This window comes from Atheta coriaria, unplaced genomic scaffold (genome assembly GCF_025399875.1).
Source record: "Atheta coriaria isolate IRGN ID8LTWV9N9 unplaced genomic scaffold, Caltech_Dcor_3.1 hic_scaffold_8_pilon, whole genome shotgun sequence".
NCBI lineage: Eukaryota > Metazoa > Arthropoda > Insecta > Coleoptera > Staphylinidae > Dalotia > Dalotia coriaria.
In genome coordinates this window covers 4555631-4574903 of record NW_027045450.1, presented here as the reverse complement: position 1 = coordinate 4574903, position 19273 = coordinate 4555631, and the positions used below count along the sequence as shown (strand labels likewise).

Genomic DNA, 19273 nt, shown 5'->3' with positions numbered 1-19273 from the left:
AACATAAAAATAAGCCGTATAACTCGATTTTATGATTTTTAGTGCATCCTAGTGCCATCTATGAATGCAACAGATACTAGTCCAACAATTTAGACTATTATAATAACGGCATTGAAAGAAACTTTTAGAAAAATTTCCAGGAATGGAAAATAAATACATTAGGTTTGCATTGAACATATAATTAATACAGTTTATTCATCTAAATATGTCTTTGTTGTTATTTTTGGTTTCATCTTCACATATTTAAAACCTATCTACAACATAATCACAAACATTCAAATGATAACCATTCATAAACAAAGAAAAGTATAATTCAATTCTCATCTAGCTGGTATCCCAAGAAATTAAAAGTCATATAGATATATATTTTGTACATAGTCTCCATTTCATTACAATTCCAAAGGTCAAGTGCCAGAAGCTCATCTCTCATTCACACACACAATGATACAATGTCAAAAGCTTGTGTCTTTCGATAGGATATGACGTCACATTGATTACAGTGTTTTGAGTTCATTATATTTGACAAGTTAATAGTACATTCGAGATAATTGATAGTGAGATTTACTTGGCCTGCGAAATTGAGATTCACTGTGTAAATCAGTCTCATTTTGCTTCAACTCTTTGTCATCGATTGATACATTAGATTTTGTTTTGATAGATTTGATAGTTTCAGCCAACTGTCAAAAATACACCGGAAGTGATCATCTTCGGGCTGTAATTTGATGCTAGTCACTGAGATTAGTTGATAGTTGGTTGTTTACAATTATATAGACTTACAAGTAAGACTAGTACTCTGATTAATCAATAAATTCATTAATAATTACACCGATCTGGAAAAATAATACAAATAGATATCTTTTTGTGCCTCTCAGCTCATTTCACTGTTAGAAAAATACATCTTCCACTTCTACTCTAGAATAAACTCTGTCAAATCTCATAAAATCTGTGTTTTGAAGTTAAAAATTGATAAAATTTCCGATTACTCAACAAATATAGTTTTGACCAATTTTGAAATAAACTTTGTTGGGTGTTTTGAAGTGATATTAGTTGGATTGGTCGTTTCTTCGATTGTTTACAAGCTGGACGCGTCTTCAGGGACGTTGAGGAAGTTGTGATTCGACGCCCAGGACGTGTATGGAGGACCCTCCCTCCAGCAGAATCGTTTGTTTAATGGTTTACCTTCATCCACGTAATACATAATGTAGAAATTGCACATTTCGTCTTTGTTTGTTGGCCTAAAATTTAAAATAAAAAGTTTTACGTTTACATTCACTTCCGGTTGTACTTACCCAACACGGGTATCGGTGTCCCTGTCACTCTCCATCGTACACCTGGCTACCATAATGTCGCCCTTTAGGATAGGAGTCGTCGTATTTGTAGGATAAAACATTTGTGGCGTCAGCGGGTCACGTTTGCCTATGAGCGACCATTGTTCGCCGTTTTCATCTTGGCGCACTCGGTATCCGCTCACAACTTTACCCAGCGTGTGCGTGTGAGTCCTATAGGCGAATGGATAAATAATTTTATCTTCTTCAATCGTGCAGTCGGATTCCATGTAGGTAACACGGTGAGCGGGAATTGTTCCGCCACTGGCCAAAAGAAGAACTCCAGCTAACTTTGGTTGTCTAAAATTTAAACGTAGAATTAGTGTGAAACATGTCTCACTTTCCCAATGTGATTAATTTGTAATAATTTGTTTTACTTACGGCGTTTCGGTGTAGATAAGATTAACTCCGGAACTATCGATTACATCCTCGGGGAATTTGTGTGCATAGTGGAGCTGAAGAACAAGGTAAGCAATTTCTGTATTCGCTCCAATTTGGAAGCCAACATCCTCTGGAAGACTCAATGCTTCGGCGTTTCTCGCCCATGCGTACAAAACCTAAAAGATAATATTGTAATTGATTTAATTAAGAATTTATTGGTATTAACTTACATGTGAGCCTTGTCTGCATGGGTTTCCAGTTCTCAAGTTACTGCTGTGCGTTGGTCCAGCCATTTCACCACAGTCCCTATTAATTTTTTGCGTTAATAAGTTTTGTTTAAAATAAGAAATCAATATTTTCTTACCAGTAAGGTTCATGTGTGCCTGGTTCTGAACAGCCAAACAAAATCATATGGTGCACGCGATTCATGGTTGCGTTCGGTTCAAATCCCACTAAAACATTTAATTATGACAATTAGTATTGCAATTTAACACAATTATAGCTGAATTTTTTTATACCTATGTAGAAACTTTTGTCTTGTACAATTTTCACTGGTGTGCATAGATATAATTCCTCCTAGAACATAATATTAATTTATTAATAATTACATTCACTAATTATTACTAAATTATTAAAAAAAGTTTGAAAACTGTTGAATTACTTAAATATTGTGTATACATGGTTGCCTATATTAAACTTACGATTTCAAGTAAAAATACAAACAAAAAGTAAGTTACTAATCTAAATTATTGTGATAAGCTTAAATATAATAAACAATACAATAAAACAATATAAATGCGCCATGTGCATGATTAATCAAGTTATAAACAATTAAGCATTAGGCACAAAACCAATCAATAATAGAATAGTTCTAATTCGTACTTTAAACAATAAACATTCCATTAAAAGAAGTATTATATTAGCTTGTTAATATCTGCGCCACATCAAGTTTCTAAATGTCGCAAATTGTTGAAATATCGCCACTATTTACGCGATGAAAATTGAAATTTTTGCACCGCATAACATAGAAATATATGAAACAACACTGTTTATGACGTTGAGGCCATTCTCGGTCGTTTCCATTGTGGTAATTTTGTAAAACAATGCAAACTCTAATTCATAACGGTAATTAATTAATTTCACAACATGTTGTAATCTTTTTTTGAATCAAAATCTCCTTCGGGAACATTCTTAAGTAAATAAAAATAATATCATATATTAAATTATATATCTGTTAATATTTAAGGTACATATTTGCGGTTAAGGAACTTTGTAAATATCAATTTATGTAATGCTGTGTTGACATGTTGTCAACCAAGTACGTAACCTCAACAATACGCTATTTTTATTTGTAATTTTCAATCAAAATCATGGATCGTTAAAATAAAGATATAAACAAACTTGAACGTAATTTTGTTGTGCAATTATTTATAATCAGTTTTATACGAATTATGAGTCATTTGTTAGGATTTTATGGCTTTTGGATGCTGACGTTCACAGACATCCATATGGCACGTATTTTCCGCATTATAGGTTTAATTTAAATCTTCCATACATAGTTGAATCAAGGTTTAAAATAAAGTTTAAAGTTCAAAATATAAAAATTTATAAAATTATTTAAAAGTCACATAAAATTTATTTAAAACAACGCACAAAATGAAAAATAAGCTGCAATATTTTTTGTTATTTACCATGCATGCCGCACAACATGAGGCACTCACAGTCACGCTCGTGCTCATCATGCTAACAATGTTCAACAACCAAAGAGTGAAATAAAGGTCAAACGCCTACAGCCTTCGCATGCTCAATAATTCCCACACCACTATTTCCAGATTTATTTGCACTAACAAAACAAAAGCACAAAATGAATGAACAAAAGTACTTACCCGAAACGGATTGATGTGCGGCATGAAGACCGCGAATTTCTTCACGTCGTACGCGTCCGCCTCGCGCAGCAAAAGCGCGGCGGCGATGAGGACGGCGACGATGCACAGATGGTGCGCCTCCATGCTGGCGGCGACGACTACACTGCTAGCTGGTGCTGGTTGGCGGCGGCGGGCGTACTGCCGCCTCCGACGGCGTGTGTGGGCTGTCGCGTATCGATCGCGCGAAAGACCAGACGTCACGACGCGCTCGCGATGCGCACTAATCTGCGGGCTGCCGGTGAAGCAAACTCAACGCAAGGCAGGACAGGTATAAACAGGTAACCAGCTTACTAATACAGCCACACAAGATTAAATACAAGTAGAAAGTGTGTGTGTTGCAGCGGATGGTGGTAATGGTAGACGCAACTTTCGTTTGTCCCCTCTAACATCCAGCACCGCAAACTGTTGCTTCGCAATTAAACAATCGTGACAATCTCCGCAATTTATTTATATTCGCATTAACTAAGCAATCAATTCGGAGATCTGAAACACGCGCTTTTCATTTGTTTGCATATTATTACGCCATATTTTCATAATTCTATTCAAATTTTAGATAATATTGTTTTAGTAAGTACTTTAATTACAATGTCGTAATTCCATGGCGAATTACATGTTCTTTTTTTTTGTTTTGAAAAGTTAATACAATAAGTAGTGATAATAATGCGTTATAAGGCCGTCAAGTAATATGCAAATCATGTTCTATCTGCATTATTTGAATATTGATGTGGTTCAGGCTGCAGATAAAATGGACGCTTTTATGGCAGTGAACGACCAAAATAACTTGCTATCAGTTTTTTTTTTATTGTCGCTTCTGATGCAAAAACGCGAGTTTAAGCGTTCGTGGGCAATATAAATGTTGAAATAAATCGTATACCTTAATTGTTGTTACATTTGATTGCATAAATACAATGAACTATAAAAAATTTAGGAAAATTTTAATATTTTATCTCGTTCAATGTTTCATATGCGCGTTTAATGCGTCAATAACTTAGATAACCGACATTACATTTTACAATGCATATTATATATCATTGTAAACAAAATTCATGACATTCTAAATAAATACCATAAACTTCAACTATTTTGATTTCGATGAAATGCTAATAAGTGCAGAAAAATTAAATTAAATCATTATAACTTTTAAATTAACAAATATCTTGCAGATAACTATGTAATTTCATCATAACCTCAATAATATCCTTTAACTTTATATAAACTTCAACATATTTATGTAATAAATTGCTAGTCATCCCAATCTTCTTCCTCCGCAGATGATTTATCACTCTGCGTTGCTGGAGGTGGCGGAATCATCTCCGAAATCTTATCCATCGCAGTCGGATTTTCGGGTTTATTACCAGAAATTCCTTTACGACGCATTGATAATTTTGCGTGTAGATCCGCCATTAAGTCACCGGTCTAAAAATATAACCAAGTTTTAGTTTTTCATATTTACAACACTCATTCGTACAACATTGAGTAACTTACAGGTTCAGGTTGCTTTTTATTCTGAGCAGGACTTTCTTCTTTGTGTTTCAAACTCTTTGAACCGCCTGCATTTCGAATCGCGTCCATTAAACTAGCCCTTGCATTATCTCCTGCAATCGGTGGCATGGATTTAGGCTTAGATGTTTCTGATTTCGTTTCTTCTTTTTTAACATTTGATTCTTTATTTACAACATTCTGTTTAACAGTTTTAACTTCTTGACCTGTTGTGGTTGCTGCAGAAGGCACAGAAACTACAGTTTGTGTATTATCAACTGCTGGTGCTGTATTAGTAACTACTTTGTTATCATTTTTTTCAATTTCTGCATGAGTTTGCAAATTTTGATGTTTTTCTTCAGTGTTATCTTCAATTTCAGGCAGATCAGGAATAGTATTCCCTAAATGCAAGTTCATAACAGAGACTGAAGGTGCAATATTTGGTTCCTGTTCAATTGTATACCGTAAATCATCAGCGATGCCCGGTAAATCAGGCAAATCAAGCGGTACATCAATAGTTGGTACATTACCCAGATGAGGTGAGTAGAAATAATTCTCGCCTTGGATTTTTTGCATGCCCAAACCTTGTCCCTGTGACATAGAAAACGGCGCTGCGCCAATATCAACTTCAGAATCATCTCTTCCTTTTCTGTTGGTATTTAACAAGCTATTATTAGATCTATCAAGACTTTTCTCTTTATCATATGCATTCCTGCCAGTATTAAAGAGTAGTATGTCATTGATTGTCTCTAGATCACTCGGTAGCTCTCCCAAACCTTGAATGCTTTGTGTTGAAGATTTCTCAGCTTTTGCTTTCACTTTAACATAATAAAACTGTAAAGCTTCCAGATTTTCATCACCAACTTGTGATGATTTGTACTCATAGTCAAACTTTTTGATTGGCAGTACTTGTTTCTGGTCAAAGATTGATTTGTATTGCCTGTTGATGTTTTCAGCTGGGTATTTACTGCTCGAGAACACTTGTGTTGCTTTTTTAGCACCAGCAAGTTTGTTTAATTTCGTGCTGGCTGTTGCTATTCGATCAGAAATATTTGTCACCTGAGTTTTGTTTGCAGCTATTCGAGAGTCTATTCTTTTGAAGATATCAGTGGATACATCAGAGAGATATTGCAGGGCTTCTGCTATCTGGATGATTGTCTCTTCTCGTCGGAGATTGTGTGGAATAATTGGAACTTCATATTTTGGTTGCATCTTATTTAACTGAAATAATTTTCTTGGTAGTTTAAAAGGATTAATGGTTGAAAATGTGTATATTTTCGTTTAGAAAACAAAATCAGCTGATTTCAGCGGCGGAACCAACAATGATTAACAGATGCAGGTTATATGTACAAGTTCGTGTGCGTCGTTTCGCCGCAAGTCGTTTGTTTCACTGCGGTTTACATTTATTGCGCGTTTATTCACAGCAACAAAAACAAACAGGAGGCTCATGTTTAATTGAGATTATATAATGCTTATTAAAATCATTAAAATCAACCTATTTATAACAAATCGTTGATGTGGATAACTATTTTGAACCTTTAAAGGAAAGCAGGGATATCAAGGTTCCTTGCTAGTATTGATATTATGATCTATTTCCTATAGCTCCTGAACTAATATACTTTCTTCCAATTTCTCAGCGCCGTAATGTAGAATAAGAGGCCCTTTTTACGATGCATTTCATTTTAATTCCGGAGACCCTTTGAAAGTGCTCTGAAATAGTCTTCAAAAGTGGACAATTAATGAAAATTTGAAAACATGATGTGGAAAATGCGCTGTATCTTCCAAACTAAAATATTTTCTGCCATGTGCTTAACGCCATATTATAGTCTAGAAAATCTATTTATGATGGATTTTATTTGAACCCCATAGACCCCTTGGAAGTGCCCTAAAATGCTTTTCAAAAGTTGGCAATTTTATCAAAATTTGAAAACATGGTGTGGAAAACGCTCTGTATCTCTTGAACTAATCTACTTTCTCCCACTTTCTCAGCGCTAAGTTATAGTACAAGAGACCCATCTTACGATACATTTTATTTCAACCCCCTAGACTCATTAGAAGTGCCTTAAACTGCCTTTCAAAAGTTGACAATTTTCTCAAAATTTCAAAACATGCTGTGGAAAATACCTAATATCTCTTGAACCAATTGATTTTCCTGAAGTTTCTTGCCGTCAAATAATAGATAAATAGTTCATCTATACGTTGCTTACCCTTTGAACCGTCTAACCCTTCCGGAAGTGTTCTAAAATGCGGTTTAAAAATAGTTTCGTATTTCCTCGACCAAATTTTGTTGAGAAATCCGATGAAATTTATACACAAAATCTTTTGAATATTAGGATCGCAGAATGTGCAAGTAGGCTGCTGAATTAATAATGAAACTTATTGTAACACCCAGTGGCGGAGTAATTTATTTACTCATAAACAGATGGCAGCGATGGCAATATTTAAATAAATTTTGTTGCAATATAAAATTGAAAATTGATTTTTAATAAATAAGGGACATATTCTTTGTATATATTTGTTAATTGGGTATTTTTAGGCAACTGCCGTAGCATGGTTAATAACTGTGCATTCCTGCAATCGTAAAACACTTTAAAATCAATTTTTAATTTAATATTTACCATAATTTATTTAAATATTGACACCGCTGCCATCTGTTTATGAATAAATAAATTACTCCGCCACTGGGTGTTACAATAAGATTCATTATTAATTCAGCAGCCTACTCGCACATTCTGCGATCCTAATATTCAAAAGATTTTGTGTATGAATTTCATCGGATTTCTCGACAAAATTTGATCGAGGAAATACGAAAATTGAGGTGCTCATCAGTTCGTGATATTAGGAACGCAGAAAGTGGACATAGACAATTCCCGCCAGAGTTTTGTTGGATTTCCATGAGTTATTATGATTAATACGGCCTATGTCGTTAATGTTAGGAAGATAATTACTAATTACTTAAATAGTCGATATAGAATTAAATTAGCTTGTAGAATCCGAAAACAGAATATAACATTGACCGTTTAGGCCCTATTTGCCATTTTAATTCAAAAATTGTTGATTACTTGCCAATAGGGCCTTAATCTAATATATAATTGTTTTACTGAATTTTTCTGATCGAAGCCTCCACCAAGGAATAATTAAATGAGTTAATGATAATTATCTCGAGAACTAAAAGGGCTAGAAGAAAATAAACTTCATATTCTTGATCCTTGAAGAATTCTCTATAAGATGGCATCCTTATTGAAAAACGACCAAATTGGTATAAAAAAATTAAAGAAAAGATTTTATTTAAAAAATGGCAAAAGATTTCTCTTTTTTATGTCGATTGCAGTTTTCATTAAAATTTGCAAATAGAGCCTAAACGGTTAATGTTAACAAAAAAAGTAACTAAAATAATCGATGTAAAATTAAATTGTCTATCAGAATCTGAAAACAAAATAAAAAAATCCAAGTTTTAATTGCTCTCTCACACACACCTACACTCTGCTCATGTCAACGAATGAGTGCATGTGTGTGTGTACACGTTCAATTTCGGGGTCGAAACTAATGGTAAAATCGGCTTGTGTCATCCGGATCGCAGAAAGTTGAGGAGGCTGAAAACTTTCGCGGGTACTTCGACCAAATTTAAATTGCACATTCTCTCACCCCTTCTCTTTCACTCTCCTTTTCTCCACTAGATGTCTGTAAAGTACAATATTATCCTGAAATATTCAAAATGGTTGCAGAATGTTCATTAAGGAAATTAAAACAATTCGTAGGATATTTTCTTGATACTTTATTTTAGAAAATCAATTAAAAAATACAATTTTTCGATAGCTACGACCTAAGGCGCTTATAATTTATATTGCGAATGTTTCTTTTAATCAATCAACGCACTTCCTGCGTTGCTAACCTAATAGTTGGCAGACGAATGGGCATGCAAATAGAGAGCTGTCGGTCTACGCATATTCTACACGTCAGCACTTCCGTACGTATTAACATTTTGTGTTGTGTTGTGTCTCTTAACAAACTATGACGATTATCATTCAGTCGGGGGGCCCCAAAATAACTCGATACAACAGTGCCGTAAGTTTAACATTGACTTCCGCCGATGGTGTTTGGCCGCCATGTCAAGTGTTAATTTTACAATAGATCAGGTACTTCATTTTCGATTCAGTTTCGCTCACATTGGAAGAAAACGATGACATTACGTTTTGGGGGAATGTACTAGTATGAATGGCTGGACGAGATGCATTTGTGTGACACGTTACTCTAATTACGTTAATATTTAAACTCTCTTTCTCTATATATATAAAATATATAACTAATATATATGGCATGATGATTCTTAATTCTCTTTGATTATGTACAACACGACAATGGATACTTCGACAGGCGCGCGCGTCTCAATTCACTTCATTTTTGTTTTATGTCGACGCCATCTAACAACGAATATAAGTGTTAATAACTTCAACATTCTATAACCTATAAAACTAGCAATTTTTCTCCATCAAAAAAATTAATTTACAATTCCACATAATCGGATCCGACCATCATTGTCCGAGATCAATCGACACTATTCAGCGCCATCATATTTCCCTCACTTTTTCTACAAAGTGATTAAAATTTACAAGATGGCGCACGACGACATGACACTTTTTTGTTTTGTATGTTTCACATTGAATGCTAGCTATAATATATCAATATGTATATATGTAAATATGCAAAAAATATATATGTTTCGTGTATTCGCTTTCGGTCGATCACAAGTACTTCCGGTTTGGCGCATTTCACAAATGCGCGTACGTCATAACGATAAGCTATAAAAATAAAATCAATAAAAAACAAGTTGGCAACAAATGACCTGCGATCGATCGAATTCCATGTTTCTTACGCCCTCACCGCCCCCCTAACTTAATTTGGGTCGCATGATGGGGCGGTGGGCTAATATCCAATAGTGTAAAATATAAAAACGATTCTCTTCGTTAGAGGACAACGCACAGCAAGCGATAATAAAATATATGAGCGTGTGTGTCGCGAGATTTAAAACGAAAAACAAATCACATCTGAGCGGCGGCGGAGGCCGTGGCGTGTCAGAGCTCGACGAAGGTAATATCGTAGAGGTCCTCGTCGACGGCCTTCAGCTCCAGCAGGAACAGGTCCTCGTTGCAGTAGTACGCCAGCATGTCGTCATCAATCTTGGCCGTTATGCTAAAAATGAAATAATTTGTATTTTAATGCATGTTTTAGGTTATAAATTGTAGAAATATTAAAAAAAAAAAAACGCTAAAATAATGATTTTTAGGTTATGATAATTGTTTCTGTTGTGTTTTGTTTTTTACTGGTTTATTAATTAATTGGTTAATCACACTTACCCTTTTTTGTTTTTGCGATACAAGTTATTTATGTTCGAAGCAGAAATTTTGTACTTATTCTCAATCTGCAAAATAAGGAAAACAGAATTAATTGTTTTCGCTTTTGTTCTTAATCAAAATTTTTCGATTTTTAAGAAGAAGAATATTCTGATTTCTTGATTTTAGCATAGATTTAGAAGAAGTACTGAGCTTTTGTTTCGTGATATTTTCAGTTTCTATTTTCGTGATTTGTGATTTTGTTATTGCGACTTATTAATTAATTATTATCTGATTAATTCGTTTAATATTCGCTCGCGACATGCGATTGGTGTGCGTTTGTGTTCGTAAGTTCTTAAACGAGTTTTAGTGTGTTTACAACATTTTATAATAATAAATAAATAAATAATAAATAAATAAATAAAAGCCCAGTACATCCATGCAATCATACACACACATAAATAAAATCAATGTAAGCGGATTTAAAAGCGTGTCCAAAGCAATGATATGCTCGTCCATGGTTGATATAATTGAGGTTATGTTTTAAGGTTAGGAAATACTCACGGCATTGAGCAGGCCAACAGTCGTTGGTGGGACGACGTGCAGTGGCGTATAGACATCATCGGACTCCTGACGCACGTACAGCATGACACGTTCATTGAGCGGCGGTTGCGGCGGGGGTGGCGCAACCAATGACGGGGCATTGTTGTTGGACGCCGCCGCAAGCATTTTGGCACGTTTGAGAGGCGGCGCAAACACGTTACCATCAGTATTTAACGCGTCTAACAACCCGTCCTTTTTATCAGCATCAGGTGGGAAGTGATTGTGGAACTTGAGTGTAGGCGTTACCGGTGGTTTAGCCGCCGTGTGGAGCAGGAATGGGGAGGCGGCTTTCACATGCTCGGTGTGCACCGTACCACCTAGAGCGCCATCTGTGTCGTGACCATAAAAACCTTGCAGTTCCATTGATGTTAACTAAACATAAAACACAAAATGTAAATTTTACACTTTTTTATGTTATTATTTACTTTTAATTAATATTTACCTTATCAATGTCTTCAGCAGGAGAAAAGAATACAGGAGGTTTAGCTAAATCGCTCATACCGTAAAACTCTGAACGTTCACACACGGGATGGTAGAGTTCATCCAACTTCTTGCGACCGGTTGCAGTCATCTTACGTTTGGCGGCGCGGCGTTCTTCATCTCTCGTTTTACGCTCAGCTCCCTAAGTAAATAGATTTTAAATTAGGTTATGTTGTACAAGTGATTTGGGTTGCATACCTTATCACAAAACACTTTAATTTGGCAATAACCACGATCAGCGATGGTGGAATCCCTGGGATCTTCGTACGTATCAATTTGAAGGTGCAATGGCAATCCTTTAACGCCCTTTTGGCTACTAAAGTCTGTGCTTAGGCATTGTACGGCAATATTAATCTGTAAAATAATTTTTAATCGTAAAAAACGCTCAGAATAATAATTTGTGTATAAATGGTTGCCTATCATCTACATACCTTAGCAGCGCTCTCTAGCGGATTCCAATACACTGCAATGGCGTTATGTGCCACTTCTTCAATGCAACCAACCAAGCCAACACTGTTTTTCGTGTCTAAAATAAAAACATTCAATGAAAACATGGCTAACAACACTCGTGACTAAAGTAACATAACTACATAAATAGTTAGCGTTACCATAGCAACAAATAACAACGGAATACAAAAATGAATGAATTAGCGTGTGAAGCTGCGAACAAATTGAAAACAAATTGTTATGACAAAACGTTTGTTAGCTCCGAATGGTCACGATAAATAAGAATGCAATTACGTAGCGGACAAATTACGACGCCATTATCGCCTGCCATTGACATCGTGTCGCTGCGGCGCATGCGCAGTTATCGTAAATTCGCCGCGGACGACCGCAACAAAAACAGTTAATTATTTACACGCAGAAATGTCCGAACGTAAATGACTTTGTATTTCGTACACGGCGCGCGCGTGGGCGTTCGCATCTAATAAATTACGTGACCTTTGCTTACGCAAACACGCTTTACGCACAAGTTTATATATTCGCAGCGCTTTGTTCGTTTTTTCATAATTCAACGCTAAATTACGCGCGACGCGGTCAATATTTGCACACAAATTTGTACAAATTGGCGTTTATCGAGGCGGCAGTGGACAAGATGGCCGTGCGTGGTGGCGGCCATCTTGTGCGCTGTTTATTTGACACGCAGAATGGGGGAATTATGCGTTTTATACACACCTGCGTCCAAGATTCGCTGCTTCACGGAGTGCTGCCGTCCGTGCCAGAATTGCCAGGCTTTGATTTCGTCTTCGGGGGATTTTTCTTCACGGAACATCAGCATCACAATACTCTGAAATAAAAAAAAACAAAAAATATTTTAAAATGCTAATTTCAGTTTATTTTCGTGTTTGTGATTAACATCAGAGGTTTTGTTCTAATTATATTGTATTTTATTTGTTAGTTTGGTTTTTTCTGATCGCCATATTGGAAAAGACGGCAGCGCAAAGTGTTTAATTAAATTATGTATCGGTCGTATCTCCGTAACGATCGGCAGCGCGCCCGGAGAATATGTATCATTATATTTATTTATGCGCGCCATTTAATGGTCGCGTAATTGGCGTAAAAATATTGATTTTCATACGAAATTGCATCATCATGGCCGAAGCACACGGGACCGCATGATGCGAATTGCGTTTCGTATAATTGGTTGAATAAATCTCATTAGAGGCTGCGTCGGCAGCGCTTTTTCAATGAAATAATGAGAGCGTCCGGTTGGCGTGTGCGTGCGTGCAGACCTCTGCAGAGCGCTCTGCTGGTGGGGTTTTTTGCCGAAAAAACGCCCATTATGCGTCTGCTGCGTCTGCACGCCCGATATGGTAAGACCGGGTTTGCCATCACTCGCGGGTTGTTGTCAGCGCGCGCGCGTGTGACAAATATGTAGCAGAATTTAATCACGTTCGGTGGCGTTTTCCAGTGAACGCGCGCGAGCGCTAATTACGCGCAATTAATTGCCCGGGCCCCGGTCGGTGTGCACCTCTTCGATTAATTGTCATCGACGTCTTGGGTTGTTGTTAATTTTAATGCGCTTAATTCTCTCACCTTGACCGTTTGCGACTTGAGCGGCTTGTCAGCATCAGGCACGTACTCCAGCGTGATGCCGTAGAACTGGCCCTTGTTGATGTATGTGATCCGGTCGTCCTCCCTTCGCTGCGACGTCGAGATCGGCGTCTCCAAATTGTATTTGAAGCCAACTGGTGAAAATCTACACATACCAATAAAAAAACACATTATTTTCATAAAACCAATAAAATTTTATAAAAAAAAAACTTACACTTTCGGTATTTGTATCTTATCCGCGTCATTTTGACGACCAAAATCATGCCATGGTCGACTGCGGGTACTAGCTTGTGATCCAGGTGATTGCGAAGGATTGCTCCTTGGTCCCATCGCCAGTGGGTCCAATAAACCAGAATTATTCTGACATAATTCAGTATAATCAAAAGACTGTAAATTAAATTCATTTACTTTCCTATATAAACCCACTTATAAATAAAACACCTACCTGTTGCATATTATTCTGATCCCTTGGCGTGATCGCATCCGCACCGATCCCACTATCAGGACTAGGCAAATCCACAGTAAGTCCCGCGGCCGTTGCAGCAGCAATAACACCTTTCCCATGATAAGCGCTGGATTGCCGAACATACCTCTCAACAAAACTAGCAGTAGTACCACCTCCAGCAGTTGATTCATCACCGTAAGCCACTTGACTCTGTCTTAACTGTGTGGAGTACACGGGTTCAGGTGTACCAGCTCCGGAAGCCACTGTTGTGAAATACTCCCGGTAATAAGGTTCCGAAACAGAGAAACCAGTAGCACTACCGGAGCGTACCACATTGGTCGCGTAACCACCTCCTACACCAGCCTGGACGTATTGACCCACGTGGTCAGTGGTGTATGGAATGGGTGAGGGTGTGCCACTGCCGCCGCCGTGCGGATTGCCCATCGATGTAAAGATCTGCGTGCTGTACATTGCGGGTTTGAGGCCATCCGTGGAGATGAATTCGATGTTACCCGCGTTGTTGGAACCATCCGCAAGCAAACTGCTGTGAGTGGAGGTGGGTGTGCCGTTCACTGATCGGGAACCGTGCTGGGGTGAGTTTAGACCACGATTGTGTTCGTCTTTAATGGAATTTACATCTACGATAAGGTCGCCGGAATTGTGGCTGCCCGATGCAACAAGGACCACCTGGATAAAAGGTTTCACATTTCACTTTTTGCACTTTTTTCAATCACACTCTGTAGAAAACACGAATTGGTATGACCTGAACCTACCTTATGACGTTGTTGTGGTCTGCTGACAATGATGGACCCGTCGAGGCTGGGGGATCCGTTGTCCACCAAGCGACGATGATGGCTTAGGTCCTCGGGTTCACGTTTGACGACCTGGAGCGGCTGCTGGGTGCCGGCGAGGGTGGTCGTCTGCTGCGGCTGGTGCGGCGCGTAGCCGACGTGCGGCTGGCTGACGAATAACCCTTGGATGTCCTGCGAGCCAAGGTGCCCGGCGCCGCTCAGAGGTGGGGTTAGCTCAATGCCCGTCCCACTTACCAATCCGTTGGCGTTCTTCAGTTGCGAGGATAATATACCGCCAGATTGTGAGGTCCTATGAGAGGGAAAAAGACAAAAAAACACGTGGATTAAACAAGGGATGAAAAAATTCATCAACATCAATAATAATAAGAGCAATAAACATGAAACATTTTCTTAAAAATTTAACTCCCACCATAAAACTTGGTAAACTCTAAAATCACATCACGCTCAATTTGACTGTTACAAAAAGCTCTCTCCCCACCCAAGGAGTAACTTGGATGAATACCCCGTTAAACGACATGTATATATAAGAATGTCATCACTCATCCTTAGACCCATTGTCTGCCATCCCATCTCAACCCCATCGGAGTACCGTTTTGCATAAAACATACAAATTTACTGTTTTGTTTTCACAGTGCGCCCCGGGCACACCATGAGAGTATTGCACATTTGCATAAAAAGGAAGGAAAGAAGGTAGGCATCCGATCACAGTTCGCATCTTCCGCAAATTCAACCCTCTCGGCATGTTCCGACACCGAGCGACACGCTCAACAAGTAGGGTGCGTGTTCAAACACACACTTGAGATATTTTTGAATAAAACGGCTGAAATTCGATACGAAAGGTGACAAACCACTGAGAAAGTGTAATCAAATTTATCAGGTTGCTATGGTAACGTAAATAAATTGTTTAGCAACCATAGCAACATGATGAGAATCTTTTTGGATTTCCCAGCTGTGAATTTAATTTATTTATAACTTACCACAGCACCCCGAGGCCGGGTTGTTACAATCGGCATCACGTTACAAGATTCCAGCGATAAGCATTTTAATAAGACGGATTAAAGTTACACAAACCGTTATTATTCCCGCCGGTAGCCCATGGGCTTACAAGTAAAATAAACACACCGAGCATTACGCCACTTTGAATAATTTCGATTTACTTCCGTCGATAAGTACAATTGTAATTGCAAAGATTTATCTCTACCGACAGGGATGAATCTGTTTTGAATACCATACCATGGGAGTGAGTGCGGATAGATTTAGGTAGAAGCTGAGATTTTCTTCATCCGTATGTGAAATGGAGCGAAAGGGGCTGCGAGGCGCGATCTGCCAACTCAAGGTATTCGCCCAGATAAATCAAAAGCTTTAAAAGTCGCTGCGGAAAACATACACACATATGGTGAGGCGCACAATGGCACACGAAATTATGCAGGTTCGAAGGGACGATTTTTATTTTAATATAATCCTATTGTGCGCAGTAATATATAGCCCGGCTATAAATTTCATTTTGTTTTTTTTTGCGCGCACAGAAGAAGAAAAATTTACATCTTCGTAGCGGAATCGGAATTATTGATCCTAACTTACGTCCACATGTCAAGCTTATCTTTCTCCACGTTCTGTGAAGTGAGCGGTAGCTTGTAATACTCATAGATCAGTCCCATGGGAGCAGCTTGGTCCACATCGCCGCCCCCAATGTTGAGCATAGCAGAAGTGGCGGCTGTTAATGGATGCTCATAATATTTTGACCATGATTGTTGTTGTTGTTGTTGCTGTTGTTGTTGGTGGAGGTGTTGTTGATGATGGTGGTCGTCGCCTGCGTCAGGCGAGAGCTCGGCCATGCCGCCGCGAGCCGGCTCGCCCCAGAGCGGCGACGCCGCCCCCGTACCTTCGCTACCCTCCAAGCCGGCGCGACGATACTTTCTAGAACAATCCAAACACATTGCGACATTGCCATCAAGAGAACACGCAGTGGAAAATTTTCATTCGACGCACGCATTTGGGATCGAATCGAGCATCGCGAGTGAAACCATCAATGGAACGACCAACGACGGCGCTCAGTGGTCAAACCCGTTTTAGCTTCCATTCATTGAGCGAGTTTTTGATCGCTTCGAAAGCTATTACACAAAATACAGATTTTAGAAATCTAAATCTACACCTGGGGTTGTAAAAACCCTGTTATCCCATGAGATTTAAAAAACTATCCATCTTGAAATTTTAAATTTACCCTTTCGGGTTGATGTCATCATCATCTTGATACTTTAGCTAATGGTTTTATATTTTTTGTCCACCGGGTGAGCAAAAGTCACGTCGAAATCATTAATTTCGATGTGAAATTTTTCCTCCGACGGCGAAACGGATTTTGTGTGCTTTGGTCCCGGCGCCGTAACCAAACTCAGAAGTGGGGAGACGACATTTGATAAATCACAACCATTAATTGCGTCGTTCGCAGCAGAGATAAGCGCTTACCCAAGGTAAGTCATTAATACAAGTACCTGAAGAAAACTTCGTTAACTCCAAGACTTAAAACTAACAAAAAATAAATAAAAATAAAAATAAAAGCTTAAAACATTTCGCATTCCGAGCGAATTGTTTTCTCAACTACCGGCCACACCTTTTATTAATGTCGTCCGAGTTGGTGTCGGGCGATTCGAGCGCGATAAACAAGAATCTAGAAACGGATTTCTCTCAAAAATCATTTGCGTTGTAGCCAAAGCTAATCAAACAGCATTTATTGATACAACCACTGACGCAGGACACAAATCAAATACGCTTTGCGAAAATAGACATGGCTCGTAAAACCTATCAACAAATGGAAACATTTTCCGAGGCGATTTTTTTGTTCCATCGGCGGCCAAACAAAAAATTACGTAAGTCAGAGCCACGCGGCTCACGGATTGGTCGATGAGCACGATGGGTATACGTAGCCTTTGACCAGCGACTGGTCCAGCAAACATAAAACACACACACGCCGTGGACACCTGTACGAAGTTAGTTAAGAACGACGTAAATATCTGATGAATATGGAATTTATTTGAAAAACGCGCGCCGCGACAGCAAATTAACATTCAAATTCATTCCGGGGCTGTCGTTGGGCGATAAATTTTATTTTCGCGTGACATTTAATAAATTTAAACCTAAAATTATAAAAAGATTATAATGTAGGGCATAAAATGTTTTTTTGTTGTAATTAATGAGCTGATAATTATTATTTTTATAAAATTGATTAAAATGTTAATTTTTTATTTTAATAAATTTAATAAGGTTATGTACGTATCAAGAAACCGTTTTTGTGTCAGCGCGCGTGTGCAATATTGCATTATCTTTATTTTTATTCACCGATGCGCTCTATCACCTCCAAATATTATGCCCAACGACATGAAATCGAACCCTTTTGAGGGTTTAAGGTGCAACGGATGCTGAGAGTGCATCCCAAAAAAAGGTGCCGCTTTGTGATTGTCCTCTCACCCCAATGAAGATCAACCATACTCATCAGCATGCAGCTAGTTGAAGTTAGACACCTCACCAAAATGCATTATGTGCACGTCAAGACACATCATCAAGTTTTGATTCTTATTATTCCATAAGATAGCTACCGATACTTATATTGTTTGATAAAATAATTTTTTTTATTTTTTCGATTGATTTTTGAAATATGGTGAATGCCATAAACAAATTATTTATTTATCGCGCTTAGACAACAGATAGGAACTAAAAATAAAAAAGTAAATGTCAAGTTTGCCTCATTAGCACATTATTAAAACAACATGTTTCTGTTGCTAAGCTAAAGATATTTTTGTTTGTTTTTATGTATATCTGGTTGCCTATCTTAAAAATTAAAAAATATTATGTGAGGTTATGTAGTTTGATAAATGATGGCGCGTCGTGTTGTCGCCATTGGAATCGTTAAGAACCGCATATCTTCGCCATTTTTATCAGCGTTTTCATTAGAAACGCGTTTTCTATTTTTTTTTTCTAGTTAGAATTGTGGTAAATTGTACGAGTTCCTCGAAACTTGGACTTAAGTTAAGTCAGTTTAATTCGATTCGATTCAAGTCTGCAGCGCTTAAAACTGTATCTTACACACGGATTGTCGTCTCGCATAGAAATTTCTTTAAATCTTTGTTGGAAAAAAATGTGAAAGCTGGCCGTCGGACGATAAGGCGCGATAGTCGCGATATAATCGATCGATTATCGCCCGTCCCGGCGTGCTCGGCCATTAGCGATATAGTTTCCCTTTACGCGACGATTTTGCCAATTGCGTCAAATGACATGAATGTCTCTCGTAGAGAAAACGCACGCGCGGATGGGCTCGTGCCCCGTCCACTTCGGTTTTGGACGCAATTAATTACCAATTAGCGATTGTTCGATGCTTAATCGACTTGAATTACTATGCGACTGAAAAGTGCAAATTTTATGAAAGTCTTACACATGTGACTATAGG

General features: G+C 38.0%; 3 protein-coding genes and 1 long non-coding RNA gene across 5 annotated transcripts in view; 1 reads left to right on the top strand and 3 right to left on the bottom strand.

Annotated features, from left to right (window-relative positions):
- Nucleotides 1–163: 163 nt before the first annotated feature.
- Nucleotides 164–4027, bottom strand: Phm (Peptidylglycine-alpha-hydroxylating monooxygenase). The gene is made up of 7 exons (XM_065309349.1): nt 3593–4027; nt 2225–2282; nt 2071–2158; nt 1937–2012; nt 1707–1882; nt 1290–1625; nt 164–1235 (listed from the first exon to the last, which is right to left on the bottom strand). The coding sequence occupies exons 1-7, from the start codon at nt 3713–3715 to the stop codon at nt 1073–1075; spliced, it is 1020 nt and encodes a 339-aa protein (XP_065165421.1). The 5' UTR covers nt 3716–4027; the 3' UTR covers nt 164–1072.
- LOC135797138 (uncharacterized) lies at nt 3791–4798 on the top strand. Its single transcript, XR_010549463.1, has 2 exons — nt 3791–3909; nt 3973–4798. It is a non-coding gene; the product is annotated as an uncharacterized lncRNA (long non-coding RNA).
- On the bottom strand, nt 4583–6659 carry wash (WASH complex subunit washout). The gene is made up of 2 exons (XM_065309348.1): nt 5117–6659; nt 4583–5047 (listed from the first exon to the last, which is right to left on the bottom strand). Exons 1-2 carry the CDS (start codon nt 6320–6322, stop codon nt 4874–4876), a joined length of 1380 nt encoding a protein of 459 aa, XP_065165420.1. The 5' UTR covers nt 6323–6659; the 3' UTR covers nt 4583–4873.
- Nucleotides 6660–8872: 2213 nt separating this feature from the next.
- grh (grainy head) overlaps nt 8873–19273 on the bottom strand; it is a 36705-nt gene continuing 26304 nt past the window's right edge. Inside the window, exons 3-14 of one of the 2 annotated variants that reach the window (XM_065310481.1) lie at nt 16417–16752; nt 14797–15124; nt 14024–14710; nt 13793–13965; nt 13561–13723; nt 12700–12811; nt 11955–12049; nt 11722–11877; nt 11486–11665; nt 11005–11415; nt 10465–10529; nt 8873–10300 (exon numbers count right to left, since the gene is read on the bottom strand). In XM_065310481.1, coding sequence (XP_065166553.1) covers nt 10183–10300; nt 10465–10529; nt 11005–11415; nt 11486–11665; nt 11722–11877; nt 11955–12049; nt 12700–12811; nt 13561–13723; nt 13793–13965; nt 14024–14710; nt 14797–15124; nt 16417–16752 — 2824 coding nt within the window. In that variant the 3' untranslated portion in view covers nt 8873–10182. The remainder of the gene's footprint in view (nt 10301–10464; nt 10530–11004; nt 11416–11485; nt 11666–11721; nt 11878–11954; nt 12050–12699; nt 12812–13560; nt 13724–13792; nt 13966–14023; nt 14711–14796; nt 15125–16416; nt 16753–19273) is intronic. The other variant, XM_065310483.1, reaches the window with a different exon arrangement.